The sequence below is a fragment of the Microcaecilia unicolor genome, chromosome 10 (assembly GCF_901765095.1).
Source record: "Microcaecilia unicolor chromosome 10, aMicUni1.1, whole genome shotgun sequence".
Lineage (NCBI taxonomy): Eukaryota > Metazoa > Chordata > Amphibia > Gymnophiona > Siphonopidae > Microcaecilia > Microcaecilia unicolor.
This window is the reverse complement of record NC_044040.1, coordinates 193,823,307-193,842,121: the sequence shown is the minus strand read 5'-3', so window position 1 is coordinate 193,842,121 and position 18,815 is coordinate 193,823,307. Positions and strand designations below refer to the sequence as shown.

Below are 18,815 nucleotides of genomic sequence, written 5' to 3'. Positions count from 1 at the left end.
CATGCGGCTTCATTGCTGTTAACTCTTGCAGCAGATCTTGTGTTTAATTGAGAACTATATCTAAATTTGCGCCTCTCTCAATTCTAGGACCAACTGATCCATGAAACAGTCATTTATGGCATCTATAGGTTTAACTTGCTTGGTATGACCCAATAAAACATTAATATCGATTAGGTATATAATCAAAATCTTCTTTTATGACTGTGTTTCAACTTCTAGTAACTTGTCTATTCTCTGTTTCATTTCTATTTTAGCAAACACCCACAGAAGGTGAACTCTCCACAGGAAAACCAATGAAAGGCAAAACACACAGTGGATCCAAAAAAGTCCTCTCACAATGAGTGTCTTCCTGAACAAGGTCTTTATTGACAGTAGCAGAAATGACCCGACACGTGACGTGTTTCGGCCGTGAGGCCTGCGTCAGGGGTCTATAAAATAATATAATATACAAAGACATGCATAAAAATACAATTATAATTAAAAACATGAATAAAAACTTGAACATCCATATACAATTTCTTGTACAAATTTAGACAAATAAAACATCAGAATGAAAGATGCAAAGTATATATAATAAAAAATATATGATAAAAATATAAGAGTATATGACTTTAAAAGAATAAAGAATATTGAATTCTATTGAATTTCTATTTTACCATCTTGATCAGGTGGTCACTAGTAAACTGTTGTACTCCTTTTCCATCAACATGGAATTTCTGTTTATAGAGATTTCAGATTATACTTTGTTTCCTATAGAATTTCTCTCCTCCTTGACAATTTGACTGTTCAGTTTCCAGTACTATCTCACAATCTCTGGTGGCCACTCTGTCATTGTGATATATTTTGTTCTTTATCACTGAGTCCCACTGGTTTCCCTTTTTCTGCCAAGATGTCTTAGAATTCCTATTCTGTCTATATCTTCATTTAATGCTATTTTCTTTTACTTCCCAATATTATTTTTTAGGTTTCCTTGTTCCATTATACAATTTGCTTATTAGAAGTTGATTCAGATATCTCAGAACTGTTCATATTTGTTTATTTATTTAAATCTACCGTGAATTTTCTTACTCTTATTATCAGGATGCTCTAACTTCTCTATTTTAGCAATATCCTTTGCTACAACTTCAGTCTGAACCATGAATTCCGGAGCACCTGCCAGCTTCTCTTCCCTCCCCCTCCCTCCAGTTATCTAGTTCAAAAGCTGATCTGTAATTGTTAGCACTAGCAGCGTCTTTTCATTTTGGTTAAGGTGGAGCCCATCTAGTCAGAATAGGCTTCTTTCTTCCCAAAAGGTTTCCCAGTTCCTAATGAATTTAAAGCTTTTTTTTCCTTCACCATCATGTCAGACACACATTGAGTTGAAGAAGATCAGTCTTGGAATGTTTGGGAATGCTAATGGGGGAAAGGGAAGAAATAGATTCTTGGTGTTTAGTTTTCTACCTTAAGCTAGCCCTCAGAACCTTCTTCCTGCAACTTCCTCTGGTTGGTATCCACATAGACCACAACAGCCGACTCTTCCTCAGCATTCTTTAAAATTCTGTCCAGCTGATGTGTGGTCTGATACCTTCACACCAGGCCGTCTAGTAACCAGGTGATTTTCGTGGCCAACAGTTACATAGCGATCTGTTTTCCTAATGGTGGACTCACCAATAACAACTACAGTCCTACTCCTCCATATGGCCTTAGAGTGCCTCCTTAGTGCCAGAGGAGAGCATGACAGCTAGAAAGGATTTTCCAGCCACAGAATGAATTCTTGCCACTTCAGGAAGGAGAGCATCACCTTGTTGACCTTGCTCCTTCAAAGCAGCACAGAGTGCAGGTAGGCCTGCTCTGTGTCTTGAAGGTTTCCTCTTGGCTGCTGTTCTGTTTCAGCTCTTCTGACTCTGGAGATGTTTCGCTTGATGGAGTTCAACATTCTGTTTTGTAAGCCTCACCAAATTTCTTAGATCCATGTTCAGTATATTTTATAAAAGTAGGTTTACAGCCCAGATACTGGAGGTGAACATTTTAAACAGCTGAAGTGGATTTATTTGAACAGAGGTACTTCTGATCTGTTTTGAAGTTAGAGCTTTGAGTATGGCCACATTACCAGTGCTACTGTACATCATTTATGAAATTAGCCCCTGATGATATAACCTATTAAAATAATGCCTTGGTGTCTAAATCACTGGAATACAGTGAAAGAGCTCCATAGCATGTGAGTAGGGGTGACCAACCAAAGCAGAAGGACTATCAAGCAGGACCATCCAGCCACTCTATGAGAAGGCTCTAAGATCAAGTAAGGCAAGCGCCAAAGGATCCGTCCCTGGGCACTGGCGCTGATCTGGGTTCAGAGGCAGATGCGCTGTTAAGGATGTCTGACGCTGACATCAGCCAGCCACTCCCTGCACTTAAGGATGTCTGACGCTGACATCAGCCAGCCACTCCCTGCACCATACATATAAAAATGAAAGGTAATTTCCTTTAAATCCCTACACCTACCCCTTCCCAAAATCACAGGAATATTAGCACACACTTTGCAGAAACCTCACCCCAGTCCACCCTACATAAGCATCCAACCATCCACACATGCCTACACAACCCAAATTATATAACACAACCAAGCAGACTGTAATACAACAAATCACTCATAATGCCCCCAATGTAATCAACCTCACGAGCCGCCCACAAAGGTGTACACTAAGATGCGTGACATGCCCCTTAAGCATGCCCCTTCAGCAACATGCCTCAGACTGGGCTCGCTGTTAAAACCCCACCAACTGGAGGAGTTATGTTGATGATATCACTGGTGGGTATGGCTTTGTGCTGCTCTGCCAAAAGATGCAAGCTGCTGCAGTGATGATAGAAACAAATTCCTACTGCAGCCAGCAGATGCTCACTGTAGTTAAAGTAGAACAGACTCCGTCTATGTACAAGCTTCTTAATTTCTTCCTTTGTTGACATTAATGCTTAATCTATTTGTATTAAACCTTCTGCTCAGTGTGCTGCTGTGGCTAGGAAAGCTAATAATGTTGGGTATTATTAGGAAAGGTATGGAAAACAGGTGTGAGGATGTTATAATGCCGTAGTATCGCTCCATAGTGCGACCGCACCTTGAGTATTGTGTTCAATTCTGGTTGCCGCATCTCAAGAAAGATATAGTAGAATTGGAAAAGGTGCAGTGAAGGATGACTAAAATGATAGCGGGGATGGGACGACTTCCCTATGAAGAAAGACTAAGGAGGCTAGGGCTTTTCAGTTGGCTGAGGGGAGACATGATAGAGGCATATAAAATAATGAGTGGAGTGGAACAGGTGGATGTGAAGCGTCTGTTCACGCTTTCCAAAAATACTAGGACTAGGGGGCATGCGATGAAACTACAGTGTAGTAAATTTAAAACAAATCGGAGAAAATTTTTCTTCACCCAACACATAATTAAACCCTGGAATTCATTGCCGAAGAACGTGGTGAAGGCGGTTAGCTTGGCAGAGTTTAAAAAGGGGTTAGACAGTTTCCTAAAGGACAAGTCCATAAGCCACTACTAAATAGACTTGGGAAAAATCCACAGTTCCAGGAATAACATGTATAGAATGTTTGTACGTTTGGGAAGCTTGCCAGGTGCCCTTGGCCTGGATTGGCCGCTGTCATGGACAGGATGCTGGGCTCGATGGACCCTTGGTCTTTTCCCAGTGTGGCATTACTTATGTACTTATGTAATTTCAGTTTTTGTATGATAAACATTTATAGTTATTTGGGTATAATATTTAATGAGATGATCAGCAATGGTACATGTTTTTTTCTTTTCAATAAGGGATTACAAAGAATTGCCCTTCGAGATAAGAAAAGTTCTACCTCAAAGTATCTTGGACTTGAGAGATTCTTCATCATAGGACTGGATCCTGGACATGCAGTTCCCAGTTCAGTTCATTCACAAAACTCCACTCTTAGCCTTAAGAAAAATGAGATTTCATTAGCAGGTAAAATGTTAAAAGGACTACAAATTGTGAAAGGTGATGTCACTTGAAGACTGAATTTTAGAAAGCACAAATACATTAAAGTACATTAAATACTGCTAATAATTATCTGATTGCATTTTATCCAATGCTTCTTATTAATTAGCTGTATGAAATGAGTAGCATATTGTCCTTGAGAATAACCTGTTTCAAAGTGTTCAGAACAGGGGCGTAGTCAGACCTTGCCGGGAGGGGGGGCCAGAGCCCGAGGTGGGGGGGCACTGTTTAGCCGCCCCCCCCCCCGAGCCGCTGCCGCCAAATTGGACCCCCCTGCCGGCCTGCCAACGATCCCCTTGAACCCCCCTCCCGCCACAAACTCTCCCCCGCCGTCGCCGCCCGCCCCGCCGCTGCATCAGATACCTTTTTTTTCTGGCAGGGGTCCCCGAACCCCGCCAGCCGAAGAGAGTCTTCTTCAGCGCCGGAGTAGCGCCTTCGTTCAACGAAGTTCCTGGGCGATCAGCTGTTTCGACGCCTTACGTCCTGCACCGTGCATGTAGCCCCGTACAGGACGTAAGGTGTCGAAACAGCTGATCGCCCAGGAACTTCGTTGAACGAAGGCGCTACTCTGGCATTGAAGAAGACTCTCTTCGGCTGGCAGGGTTCGGGGACCCCCGCCAGCTAAAAAGGTATCTGATGCATCAGCGGGGCGAGCGGCGATGGCGGGGGAGAGTTGGTAGTGGGAGGGGGGTTCAAGGGGATCGTCGGCAGGGGGGGCCAGGGCCAAATCTACGGGGGCCAGGCCCCCCAGGCCCCACGTAGCTACGCCACTGGTTCAGAAAGACTAAATAATGTAACGTGCATGGATAGAAGGAAATCTTCACTTGGGCTCACATTGTTATAAACGCAATATCAATTCTTGAGGGAAAATGCACATAAGGGAAAACATAAGGGAAATTAAGTCTATGAAAGCTCAGATTTAGATATAGGATTTTAAAAACAAAATTGGTACTTTTGATGCTCATTTACATATAATTTCCATAATACTTTTAGACTCATGCACCTGCCTCAAAGTTGCATGTTCAAAGTAAACAATGTGTTTAGCAAACATGTTTTCATTTGTTATTTGTGTTTTGCAAACTTGATTATTTAGACAGTAAGACATAAACTTGTGTGACTCAAGCTAGTTTTTCCAGTAAGAAATCCAGTACGCCCATGCACTGCAAAATGCTTTGACTTTTCACATAACTGTGATATTTAATATTCAATACCCTTTATTATAATCTGTGCTGTCTGAATATTTTGTTTTCTTTTGTACTGTTGTGAATCTCATCTGGTAGAGGGTGATTTTCAAAGCCAATTTATATTGGTAAATAGTGGCTCAGCGAATTGGCTGTCTGAAAATTACTTTCACTCAGTCCATCTATAGTCTGCGTACTTTTAGGAGAAGGGTAGAAATAGTTTTTTTAAAAATGGACTAACAAGCCCTAGGTAGTTGTGATTGAGTGTTCTTTGTGCAGTAGACCCAACAGAATTTTATTCCCACTAAACACGTCTGAAGGAGCAGAATGGAACTGTTGTGCATTCTATCAAATACATACTGCGGCAAATAAGAATTATCCCTACAGTATTCAACTTACTGTATCTGTGCCAGAGCCAGTGGTGGGAGGTGGGACTGGAGGTTGGGAGGCAGGGATAGCGCTGGGCAGACTTATACGGTCTGTGCCAGAGCCGGTGGTGGGAGGTGGGGATAGTGCTGGGCAGACTTATACGGTCTGTGCCAGAGCCGGTGGTTGGGAGGCGGGGATAGTGCTGGGCAGACTTATACGGTCTGTGCCAGAGCCGGTGGTTGGGAGGCGGGGATAGTGCTGGGCAGACTTATACGGTCTGTGCCAGAGCCGGTGGTTGGGAGGCGGGGCTGGTGGTTGGGAGGCGGGGCTAGTACTGGGCAGACTTATACGGTCTGTGCCCTGAAGAGCACAGGTACAAATCAAAGTAGGGTATACACAAAAGTAGCACACATGAGTTGTCTTGTTGGGCAGACTGGATGGACCGTGCAGGTCTTTTTCTGCCGTCATCTACTATGTTACTATGCTAGATTATAAACCTATTTGAGTATAAACAGAGAAGTTTTCCCCCCCTTTTTTTTGGGGGGGGGGGAGCTGTAAACTCGAATAAACTGGGGGGAGGGTGTATAGTAACTTCTCCACACACCCACCCCTTATGATGTTCATTTCTTCCTCCTCAACCTCCTCCATTCAGTTTTACCAGCACTTTATTTCATTGGCTCTGAAAGGTCTCTTCTAAATGTCCATCTAGTGGCAGCGTGGTGGCTTTCATTTTTCACCAGGAGCCCTGATCCTTGATTATATGTTCTGCCAAATATCAGCATTTCTTTCTTCCCCTCCCCCTGCCTCACCTCAGGGTTGTCAGCATTTATTCCTCCACACCATCCGCCACCGATTCCTCACGATTGCCGATATTTATTCCTCCAGGTCCTGCCCCCCTCTCAGAGAGGACGGAAGCCAGCAGATCTTGGGCATGTGCAGATGATGAAGGCTCTGCACCAACCAACATACGACTTCCTTTGTCAGCGTTTGCCAGAGGTAGGAACCGTTGCAATGCCAGTAACTGGAGGGGGGGGTAGGGAGGGGGAGGGGGGACTTAGGGGGTGGAGGAAGAAATGAGGCAATTGCCGGGGGTGGGAGAATGAAAAGAGACTCGAATATAAACCGAGATCCCCATCTTTGGGCCATTTTATTTGCTCAAAAATGTCAGTTTATATTCGAATATATATGGTATTAATTTTAACAACTTGCTAGTTAACTATGATCAATAAGGCCTGCCCAACCTGTGGTTTTGTTTCAGCAGATGAAGAATGGAGACCAAACAGTAGTTTGAGTGAAAATGCAGATGATTTAATTGTACAGCATATATTGTTAGATTCAGTCAAGAGATCCTCAGAAAGTTTGGGACCTCAGAATTTAAATAAAAGAGTTGCTGTCTTGTCCTCAGTTCACAAAACATCAGTTGGTAAGAGCGTTTGTGCCATTGCTTTTATTTATTTTATCTTTGTGTTCATTGCATTCTGAATATTCCTTTTTACTAAAGTGCGCTGAAAAATGGGCTGCGCTAGTGTAGGCGCGTGTTTTGGGCGTGCGCAGATCTATTGTTCAGCACGCCTGTTAAAAAGGCCTTTTTTAAATTTTTGACGAATATGGACGTATGGCAAAATAAAAATTGGTGCGCATCCGTTTTGGGTCTGAGACCTTACCTCCAGCCATTGACTTAGTGGTAAGGTCTCTCACGTTAACCGTGGGTAATTCATGAGTACACCTTAGTAAAAGGACCCCTGTGTCTGTTAAGATTCAAACCATGCTGAAAACCTTAGGGGCCAATACAATAAAATTCACACTATATGATAAAGTAACATGATAATTCAAAAATCTTTAATCAGTGTGAAGAAATTCTACTTGTTATACAAATTATTTTTGTGTCAGCATATTACATTTGGCAGCTCTATGAAACTACAGTAATAGTATGCATGTTACCCCCCCCCCCCCCCCCAAAAAAAAAAAAACGAGTATCATTTCAAATCTCCCATGTTAACTGGCCCAGAATGGAAGGTCTGTTTAGGACTCTCCCTCCTATCTGCAGCAGAAATATTCTCTCCTTTCCCCTACACAGATAATTCTCCTTCATAGTAACATAGTAGATGACGGCAGAAAAAGACCTGCACGGTCCATCTAGTCTGCCCACGATAAACTCATATGTGTATACCTTACCTTGATTTGTACCTGTCTTTTTCAGGGCACAGACCGTATAAGTCTGTCCAGCAGTATTTCCCGCCTCCCAACCACCAGTCCCACCTCCCACCACCGGCTCCGGCACAGACCTCGTATAAGTCTGCCCTCCCCTATCCTAGCCTCTCAACCACCAACCCCTCTTCACCCCGCCACCCAATTTCAGCTAAGCTTCTGTGGATCCATTCCTTCTGCACAGGATTCCTTTATGCCTGTCCCACGCATGTTTGAATTACGTTACCGTTTTCATCTCCACCACCTCCCGCGGGAGGGCATTCCAAGCGTTCTCCTTCATCTGCCCCTTGGGAGGAGAATTTCACCATCATGGCACCCACAGAATAGGGACTTTCCTGATGAGGCAGATTAAGCAGCGTCTTCTCTCTGTAGGATAGGGAATACCACTTTAGCAAAAACAGCTTCTCTATATGCCACCAGAATCTGGATCCTTCACCTCCTATCTCCCCTCCCCCTCCAAGGTACTCATCTAATGCAAATAACCCCCTCTCTTTCACTTCTGGAACTATTTTGGAAGGTCTAAAGTTCTCACATGCAGAATGGATAACAAAACCTTCATGCTAGCCGCACCACTCTTGGCCAAGTGGCAATAATAGCTGGGTGAAGGTTAGGTCATTTCCAGTCAATTTACCTAGGTGAGTAGCTATTCGCCAGAGAAAATGCCCTTTAGAGGATGGTCTCAAGGCAACTCTGAGGCTGGGTAGTTGTGGTTATAGCAGTCACAGGGGTAGAGAGGCAGCAGTAGTGGCAGCAGCAAGCCCAAGCGGGGGTTGCTGGCCAATATATACACACACACACTGAAATATTAAAAACATTTTTAAAAAATTTAAATTGGACTACACTTATATGTTTTAAATATAAATAACAAAATTAATGAACATTATAAAATCCAGTAAAAACATTTAAAAATGAATGTGCACAAATGGCTAAATTTGGAATTAAGGTATTGCAATACATACAACATGTAATAAAGCAACATCTCTCTATATAAAAAAGGCAACACCAACGTTCTATGAAGCCTCCAGCCGGAAGTGTGAAGGGGGCGAGAGATCCGGTTTCCCTATGAGTGTCTGCCCCGCCCTCTCTATAACACAGTCAGTGAAGGAAAACAGCAGAGCACGAAATCAAATCGCTGGCTCTGTAACAGTGAAGGGCTCAGAGGGGGGAGGGGAGAGAGGCCAGAGGGCAGGGACACACACACTCCCACATGCACACAGAAGAAAACATTGCTAGCCCCCCGTTTCATTTGCATCAGAAACGGGGCTTTTTAGAGCACGAAATCAAATCGCTGGCTCTGTAACACTGAAGGACTCAGAGGGGGGAGGGGAGAGAGGCCAGAGGGCAGGGACACACACACTCCCACATGCACACAGAAGAAAACATTGCTAGCCCCCGTTTCATTTGCATCAGAAACGGGGCTTTTTTACTAGTTGCATATATTTAAAATGAGGTTCAAAGATAAAGGAATTGGTGTGCATGTATAATTTAAAAATGAATATATATATAAATATATAAAAACCTGACTGATTAGGTGTGCCCCCAGGAGAGAAGGCTGAGAAATACTGTTCTAGTAGATAAGATTCTTTATTTTTGTAATTGGTAAAAACACAGATCTAGGCAGCATTTTTAGCTTCAAGACATTTAAGTTATCTAAGTAAAAATGTGCCCCACTGGATGCCTAAATTTAATCATAGTGCTGCTGCTTCTTCAGTGGATAATTTTTTTTTTCTCTCTGAGTTTAGATTATCTCTCAGCACAACTCTGTTGTCTCTCTCCAGTCATACTTTCATTCCCATCCCATGCCCCTCTTTCACCTTAATAGACCTTATCAAAAAGTCTACATCCATGACTGTTCCCCCATGAGTCTCACAAAAGTTTAGAGAACAAGCAGGAACATGACTTTCTTTTTATTAAAAAGTATATTAAAGTTAATTTCTGATCTGAAGGGCATATAATATCGGAGGACCACAAGGAGGAGAACACAGAATTGCTTTTCTGTTGGTTAGGGATGAAATTGAGCTGTAAGCGATAGGACAGTTTCCATTCTTTATCTTGTTTTTTCTTTCTTATAACTTATTCCAGAATTTCCTAGGTGCACCTGCATTAAAGGCAGTTATATACTCTGATAATTAGACACTGAATCCTTTGCATAATGGCACAGACTATAGCATGCTTAAGCTGTACCTGTCACGCCTCGTTTGGTTAAATGTATATTTATTTCAAGGCTTTAAATTTAAAATATACCTTTCAATCTTTGTAAGAAAAATTTTGGTCTCCCTTATTAACTGGTGTAGATCAAACTTCCGATAGAGAATCTAATAGGATACTCTGATTTATAATGAATTAGAAGTTAATTTCAGGAAGCAGGTGAAAGCTTGGCTGTTCAACCAGGCCTTTAATGGAAGAAGTAGCTAAAGTGTTAGTCTCACTCACACACACAAGGAGTGACTCAGGCTGCACATACTGCAGCAGGACATGTTTATCCACTCTTACTCTAGCTGAGATAATATTTAACCATCTCTCTGATCTCATGTGCAGCTTTCTCTAGATCAGTCACTAGCTTTTTAACTCTTCTTATTCTCGTACCTATATATATGTTCCGTCTTTGCTTTACCCTTCACTATCATTTATAATGTTCTATTACATAATGTGTTGACGTAAGTAGTATACTATGCCATACTTTGTATTGTTATTTCAGTATTTTGACTGCTGTAATTGCCTATTGCTCATGCTTGATCTATTCTTACTGTACACCACCTTGAGTGAATTCCTTCAAAAAGGCATTAAATAAATCCAAATAAATAAATAAATAAATAATGCGGGTGCTTCATCTTAGCCAAGTTGTATTCCGAAAGTTTGGTATCTAAGCCTGAATCTCAGCATAATGCAGATCTGAGAACATTGATAGCAATTGGAAACTGCTTATTTGAAAGACTACTGTGGTCAGGGTTTTCTTCTGTGAACTCCGAAGAGAAGTAATTGTTCAGCACGTTTGCTTTATCTTCACCACTCTCCACATAGCCATTCTCATTATCTTTCAGTCTTGCAATTCCATTCCTATCTTTTCTCCTTTCTGCAATATATCTGAAAAAGGTCTTGTCACCTCTCTTTACATCTGTAGCCAATTTTTCTTCCGCTCGCACTTTCGCTAGCCGTATTTCCCTCTTCGCTTCTTTGAGTTTAATCCGATAATCTTTGCCGTGATCCTCTCGCGTTCTTTTGTATTTCTTGAACAAAGCCTCTTTTGCTGTTATTTTTTCAGCTACTTGTTTGGAGAACCATATAGGCTTCCTGCTTCTCTTGTTTTTGTTTACTTTCCTAGCATAAAGATCAGTTGCCATATTTATAGCAGCCTTTAGCTTTGACCACATCTCATACGCCTTCCCATGCTAACAGCTCCTTCTTCAGGTATTCCCCCATTTTATCAAAATCAGTACATCTGAAATCCAGTCCGCATTGTGCCTTTGCCCTTATATCAAACCATATGGTGTGATGATCACTATTGCATAGGTGTGCAGCCACCCGGGTACTGCAAATACTTCCTCCATTTGTGAGCACTAGATACAGCATCGACCCTTCCCTCGTGGGTTCCATCACCATTTGTCTGAGCAAGGCACTTTGACAGGTCTCCTCAATCTCCCTACTTCTTTCTGATTCTGCAGACGGGATGTTCCAATCCATGTCAGACAAATTGAAGTCTCCCAACAGTAGCACCTCCCCTTTCATACAAATCTTTTGAATATCTTCTATCAGATCCTCGTTTAACTTTGTCTGTGTCAGAGGTCTGTAGATAACCCCTGTGTTCCATCTTCTCTTTCCAGGACGATCCATAAAGCTTCTTCCTTTCCCCGGGTTCCCCGCATTTCAGCCGCTCTGATATTGTCTTTCACATACAGCGCCACTCCTCCACCTCTTCGGCTCTCTCTATCCTTCTTAAAAAGATTATAGCCTGGTATGGTCACATCCCATTCATGGGAATCATTGAACCATGTCTCTGTAATAGCAACAATATCCAAGTTTTCTTCAAACATCAGGGCTTGCAAATCTTGAACCTTTTTACTTAGACTACGAGCATTTGTGCTCATTGCTTTCTATGTGCTTAGTGAGTTTAGGTGGGTTTCTATATTTACATGACCTTTCCTTCTGCCATAATGTTTATTCGGGGGGGGGGGGGGTGACTTTCCGAATTCCCTTGTTTCCTTTTGTCACCCCCGCCCTCTAGTTTAATGTCTAGAAACATACTGTCTGAATTTCTCCTCAAGGATCCTTTTTCCCATCACAGAAAGATGTAGCCCATCATTACAGTACAACCTGTTATTTTTCCACATATTACCCCAATTCTCCTATGTATCTGAAACCTTCTTCTTTACACCAAGACTCAAGTCACTTATTGAATTCCACTGTCTTGCGTAGTCTTTCCTCTCCGTTCCCCCATGTAGGAATTACTTCAGAAAAAGCCACAGTCCGAACCAAAGATTTCAGTCCCTCCCCAAGCTTCTGGAATGCTCTCTGTGCTGTAAACTTGCTATTGTTGGCCAGGTCATTTGTCCCCAGGTGAATTACAACATCAATGTTTAAAGCTTTGCTCGCTTCTCGGATCACTTTCAGTATTTGGTCTGTATGTCTTGTAGCTGAAGATCCTGAAAGACATTTCACTAGATTGGAACCTTTGAACTTCGTTCCTAAGTTAATGCCTCTGATAATGGAGTCTCCGAGCAGTAAGATTTTTCTGCTTTTCACCAATCTGTCATTATTTGGGGGATGTTTCTTGGGTTGTGCTTCTTTCACTGCCTCTGGTTCCACCACAGCACATCTTTTTTTCAGCATCATAATGATGCAATGCAGCAAAAGAATTTTGACAGGGGCAAAGTTTGGGAGGGTGAGTGTTTCTGTGTCACAGATCTTAGTCTACCAGAGCCTACTGTGATCTGTATAGCAGGTGCCGTTATCCAGAAAGTGCTTTTGAATATTGACGCATTGATTGTTTCTACATTTTTGTGGGGATGAAGTGGCTATTTGATGTACACCACGTTGAATTAGGTTTGGTTACAGAAAGTGACGTACAAATGATGTCAATAAAATAAAACAAATTAACTGAAGTCTGCTTTTATAAAGTGAAAAGGTTTCTCGTAACTGTATTCTAATGGAAAAGTGGTGACCAGTACTTCTAGGTTGTGCATAACTAGTCTGTAGAAAGAGAAGTTTTTTCAAAGTATAGTTAAAAGCCTGTTTTTATAAGTTCAACAAAAACGCTTCTAGAGATCTAGTTGTGCGTTGGTGCTGTAGCATATATGAATTTCCAAAGGTGAAAAGCAGATGATGTATCTCTTGATGCTCCCTGCAGAGCTGTCAGAGGGGATAGGTGAGCTAGAAGACTGCATGTGGCATTCATTCCCTGCAGCTGCTTGGAGGTGTTCACTGAGAGGCCAATGCAGAAATTAAGAGTCGCTTACCGCCCACGGGGTTATCACAAAAAATTGCATCAGCGTGCAGTAATCAATGAGCAAGCATATGACTTTCCTTGTTAAAATTGTGCTAGTAATCTGCTGCTCATTGCCAAATGTCACCCTTCCTGTCAGTGCCAAGCCGCGACTGGCTTAGGGATTGACAGGGTGACATTAAAAAAAAAGTCATTTAAGTTGCTGAGACGCTCACAGAGGGTCCTGTGCTGGACTCATGATTCCTAAGGGAAATGTTCCTCCTGAAGAAGGAGTGTTCGAAATGCGGTCTCCCATGGAGGAACAAAAGAGAGAAGGTGTGAAGAGTTAGAAGGTGCTTAAAGTCTGGAAACAGTATGTAAATTCCAGGAAGCCCTTGACACACTGCACCGATTCACTCTGCTGAACTAACACTACTCCAAGAAGAGTGCTGGAGAGACTTTGTTGTGAACACTGTGCTCCTGCTTGATGTGATTTAGAAGATTTTTATGATTTATAAGGACTATAATTTGAACCTTTAAGGACAGTATCTAAGACACAAGTGGAAGATTTGAAATTGAGGAAACAACAATTGGGGAGCATGTACACAGATTGTGGATATATAGAAATGTGCCCACACAAGGTTTATGTGAATGGGTGGTGAAGTGAAGGGTGTGACTGGGCAAGTTCCAGAACTTACACAGCATAAGTGGTTTTATGTGATATATGTATTGTAATAAAAGAAATTAAATATTTTAAAGGAAGAACGTTTTTTGTGATATAGATATAAAAAAAAGGCCAGCGATCTGCACCTGCCCCTGACTGATCTCCCTTCCCCCTTTACTTAGCTTGTTTCCTTCCACCCTGCCAATATTTATTTAAAAAAAAAGCAAACCCCTGGTGATTAGTGGCCATGCCCCCCTACCCCTAAAGTGACCAGCAACAGTTGACCTCACTCCCCCTCCCATTAAAAACTGCCCTTATATATAGTGGCACCCCTCCCTTACAGACCTTATTTAAAAATTTATATCCCTGGTGCCTTGTGGCTCCTTCCCACCCCCCAATCCCTCCCAATATACCTAATCGGAGAGGCAGGAGTGATGCCCACTCTCTGCCTCCAGCGTTGCCATTTTTTCAAGATGGCGACGCCTTGTCTTGCGCAGTGCATCCTGCCATAAACAGGAAAATTCCCTTATATGACAGCAGGCCCCACCAGGTGCATCTCCAGGATGCACTAAACAGGGCAAGATAGAGCTAAAGGCAGGAGTGAGTGGCATTGCTCCAGCCTTTCCTATTAGGTACATCAGGAGGGTCGGGGTGGGAGGGTGTCACTAGACACCAAGGATTTAATTTTTTTACTTGAGGCAAGGGGTTTGGGTCCAGCGTAAGGAAGGGGTTTGGGGCAGGGGGGAAGGGGTGGGCCACTAGACCGCCAGGGAAATCTTTTAAACTGGGGAGGGGGGTTACTCGGGTCATATCAAGGTCATTGGGAGGGAGCCTGCTAGACCTCCAGGAGGGCTGATACAGGCATCTGGGGGCAAAATAGTTGGGTCAGGGGAATAGTGAGGGTGCCGGTAGAAATCCACTGCTCTCAACCAACCCTTCTACACTCCCCTGGACCCTGGCATAATTTTTTCTGGAGGAGTGGCCTAGTGGTTAGGGTGGTGGACTTTGGTCCTGGGGAACTGAGGAACGGAGTTAGATTCCCACTTCAGGCACAGGCAGCTCCTTGTGACTCTGGGCAAGTCACTTAACCCTCCATTGCCTCATGTAAGCCGCATTGAGCCTGCCATGAGTGGGAAAGCGCAGGGTACAAATGTAACAAAAATAAATTAGATACTATTGGAGATTCTACATGGAATGTTGCTACTATTGGAGATTCTACATGGAATGTTGCTATTCCACTAGCAACATTCCATGTAGAAGTCGGCCCTTGCAGACCACCAATGTGGCCGCGCAGGCTTCTGCTTCTGTGAGTCTGACAACGTCAGACTCACAGAAGCAGAAGCCTGCGCGGCCACATTGGTGGTCTGCAAGGGCCAGGCACAGGCAGCCCCTTGTGACTCTGGGCAAGTCACTTAACCCTCCATTGCCCCATGTAAGCCGCATTGAGCCTGCCATGAGTGGGAAAGCGCGGGGTACAAATGAAACAAAATAATAGTACTGCCAGAGCTTCTTTTTTTTTTTTTTTTTTTGCGTGCCTCGGGATAGCAAGTGCACCACGTTTGCATTAATTTCAGTGCAATTAGTGTTTCTGTGGGTTAACACCCACGCTGAAATCCTTTCTGCATTGCTATTCTGTTATAAAACTGTTAAATCTGCAGTAACCATGTAGGAAGCTTTCTGTATTGGCCTCTGAAATGCCTGTGCAGCTGCTAGGGGAGGGGGGCAGGACCTGGAGCACCCTGCTGGATCAACTGAGTGCTCATGGACTGCCTGTGGTATCCTGTTGACAGGTGATAGGCCTGGCTCCAAGGCATCTATATAAATAAAATCCCCCCTCAAACGTTCTGAAGCTCACTCCGTGGCAGTGAAGTACTGAACTCCTGTAGTCTGTGTAGGCTAGGCTATGTGGACCACTCACCCTCACTCATAGACCCGCCCTCAGCCACGCCCCATGTGCACATAAAAAGCAACCTCAACGTTCTAAACTTTGTGGCTTCAGGGTTCGTAAGTTCGAAGCTCTGTAACCACTTTTACAAACCATCTAACTCTGCCCCGCCCTCACATCAAAATGTTATGACGTTGGGGGCGGGTCATAATGAACACAACTACACTAAGCTAGGAAGCCCATTGCTTGATCTGTCTTTTCACTCCCCAACGCAGCCGTCATTTCCATACACTGTAAACGAAGCACGCGTCGCCCCCCCCCCAAAATCCAAACCCCCCTCTCTCACAGATGCCCGTGCACATCACCCCCCTCCAAAAACGCCAAACCACTCCCATGCCTCCACCTGCCCAACGCCCCTCCGCTCCCCGACATACACTCCGCCCATCCCCAGTATGTGCATGTCAGCCCCCCTCCAAAATCGGCAACCAACCTCTACTACCCTCCCCTCCTCTTACTGGAGTCCCAGCCGCAGAACTGAAGGGCAACGTACTTCGGAGATTCTGCTGCCTTCCGTTCTGTTTGCTATGAGCTCTGTGCCCTGATTGACTGGTCCCGCCCTCATTTCCTGTTTCTGCAAGGGCGGGACCAGCCAATCAGGGCACACAGCTCATAGCGAACAGAACGGATTAAGGCACCAGAATCTCCGAACTACCTTGCCCTTCACTTCTGCGGCTGGGACTCCGGTAAGAAGAGGGGAGGGTAGTAGAGGGGGGTTGCCGATTTTGGAGGGGGGGCCAATGTGCACGTACCGGGGATGGGCGGGGCGTATGTCGGGGGGCGGGGGGGGGATCGGAGGACTTTGCTAGCGCCCGTTTCATTTGTGCCAGAAACGGGCCTTCATTTCTAGTCTAAATATATTGTGTGATTGAACAAGCATAGGTATTTGCCATTAACTACTTGCTTCATTAATGGGTAGATAATACCTGTGGTAAATGCCCATATACATTAGATTATTTAACAAGCTTTAAGTCTAGCAATTAGATTGGATAAATCTTTCTTTCTTTTTTTTCAATACTAATATCAGGATACAGCCATCCACGATGTTTGTCAGCAAATCCTGGTAGGCGAAGTTCCATAAGTTTTCTAAGCCCTCGACCAAAGACAGCTGTTCCACGGCCATTATCTAGAGCTGCTTCTGAAATTTCAGAAATTGAATACATTGATGTAACACAACCTGATAATTCCTTATTTGATGAGGCTGATCAACAAACACTAACTGGGTTGGAAAAAGAATTAAATATATTAAACATTCATGCAGGTAAATATAATCAAAATGTCTTTCTTCTTTAAGGTTATAATATACTGAAATATAAATTTTATATTTTGCATGGATATTTGTCAGGTAAATGACTTCAAGAAATACTATATAAGTCTAATGTTCTTCTACAGTGCATTCAAACGAAGCTTGCTGTAAACAAGTGAAAGTATATATTAGTGTTTCAGGGTCTAAATTAGCACACGTGAAACAATAATATTGATGGATTACAGAAGCTACTATAATTTAATTGCAATGGCATCCAGAACAAATGTACCATAATATTAAAAGCTTACTATCAGGTCACACAATTTTTGAGCTGCCAGCTAAAACGTCAGAACTGACAATAAGTTTCACACAGGTACTCCATCTAATTACTGATATGTAGGAATGAAATGAGTTTCTTCACTGATTTTGCCTACCATTTACTCACAGAAAAGACTGTATTTTCATACAACGGAGACTTTAACTATTAAGAAATATTCTCAGAACAACCTGGATTTGCCAGCTTCTGCCAGTAGACACAGAAGAGATTAGCATAATTGCCCCCTGAATCACTGTCAGAAACCCCATAGCATAGCAGCTGCAATGTACTAGGTAGGTGTATATGACATGCTGGGCACTTTTCTATTGGTTATGAGCTGTCCAAAGGGTTTCCCCCTCCCCACTTCCTTTTCATGTCATCTAATAGGTTGGGGGTTGGCTGCAACACATTCTAGTAGATATGGGAGTTGTGGACACACTGTAATGAGGGTAGCTGCATACTCGGGCCTTGATCAGGGACAAAGCTTTTATAAGGATCCTGATGTAAGTACCCCAGACAGCACCCTTATAAAAACTCCCTTGTGCACCTAATTAGAGCAGAGGTATTCTTGTCAGACACACGTGTACCAGCGCTGGAGCAACTCAAGGTCCCGATGTATCCCAAAGTGTCTGCAAAACACAAGTTGGTAGAGACAGGGTTCAGGTGATGGGCTTCACTCACCTTTCCAAGCTGCTCCTTATTGATCTCCATGCCTTCATAGAGACATTGTGTGCAGGCAGGTAGTGGTAGTACTTCATGGTTTGTCAGGCACAAGAGGACCAGGAGCTCTGACAACTGCATGGAGAAATTGGACTCCCTTCCTTCTCAGAGACATAACTATGGTCACTGAGGAACGTGCCTCCACATGCAGAGGTATATATGCACGTTTTGCATGTGGAGGGAACGTCCTGCCGTTGGTGTGGACATTTTCTCGACACAGGGACCGGTACCGCCACTGGGACCACTATTGCATATTTTGCGTAGTGTATTTTCGAATGGCAGAAACGTTTATCTCTGAATGTCTATGACATTTTTGATAAGCCCTCTTTCAAAATAGTTTTTTTGTGTGTTTTCAAATATTGGAAAACCTTTAGGGCCCTGTTTACTAAGGCGCACTTTCGTTTTTAGCACAGTCTAATGCTAGAGACACCCATAGGAATATATGGTGTCTCTAGCATTAGCACGCACTAAAAACGATAGCACGCCTACACCGCAGCTTAATAAACATGGCCCTTAGTTTTTTTTTCTCTGTTATGGACTTCAGCTTTTAAACCTTTTCAAATAAACGTTTATTTCACCATTTGAATGCTGTATCAAAAATGCCCCTCTAAATCATACAGTTTTCCTATTTGTTACTATCAGGCTTATTTTCGAAAGAGAAGGTCGGCCATATGCCGACCCAAATCGGGAGATGGCCGCCCTTCTCCCGTGGGAGCCCAAATCAGTATAATCGAAAGCCCGATTTTGGGCACCCCCAACTG

General features: G+C 43.3%; 1 protein-coding gene across 4 annotated transcripts in view; it reads left to right on the top strand.

Annotated features, from left to right (window-relative positions):
* ZBBX (zinc finger B-box domain containing) overlaps positions 1-18,815 on the top strand; it is a 182,708-nt gene that overhangs the window by 138,726 nt on the left and 25,167 nt on the right. For 3 of the 4 annotated variants that reach the window (XM_030217101.1, XM_030217098.1, XM_030217099.1), the window contains 4 exons: positions 3,791-3,956; positions 6,425-6,535; positions 6,798-6,962; positions 16,800-17,033. In XM_030217101.1, coding sequence (XP_030072961.1) covers positions 3,791-3,956; positions 6,425-6,535; positions 6,798-6,962; positions 16,800-17,033 — 676 coding nt within the window. The remainder of the gene's footprint in view (positions 1-3,790; positions 3,957-6,424; positions 6,536-6,797; positions 6,963-16,799; positions 17,034-18,815) is intronic. The other variant, XM_030217100.1, reaches the window with a different exon arrangement.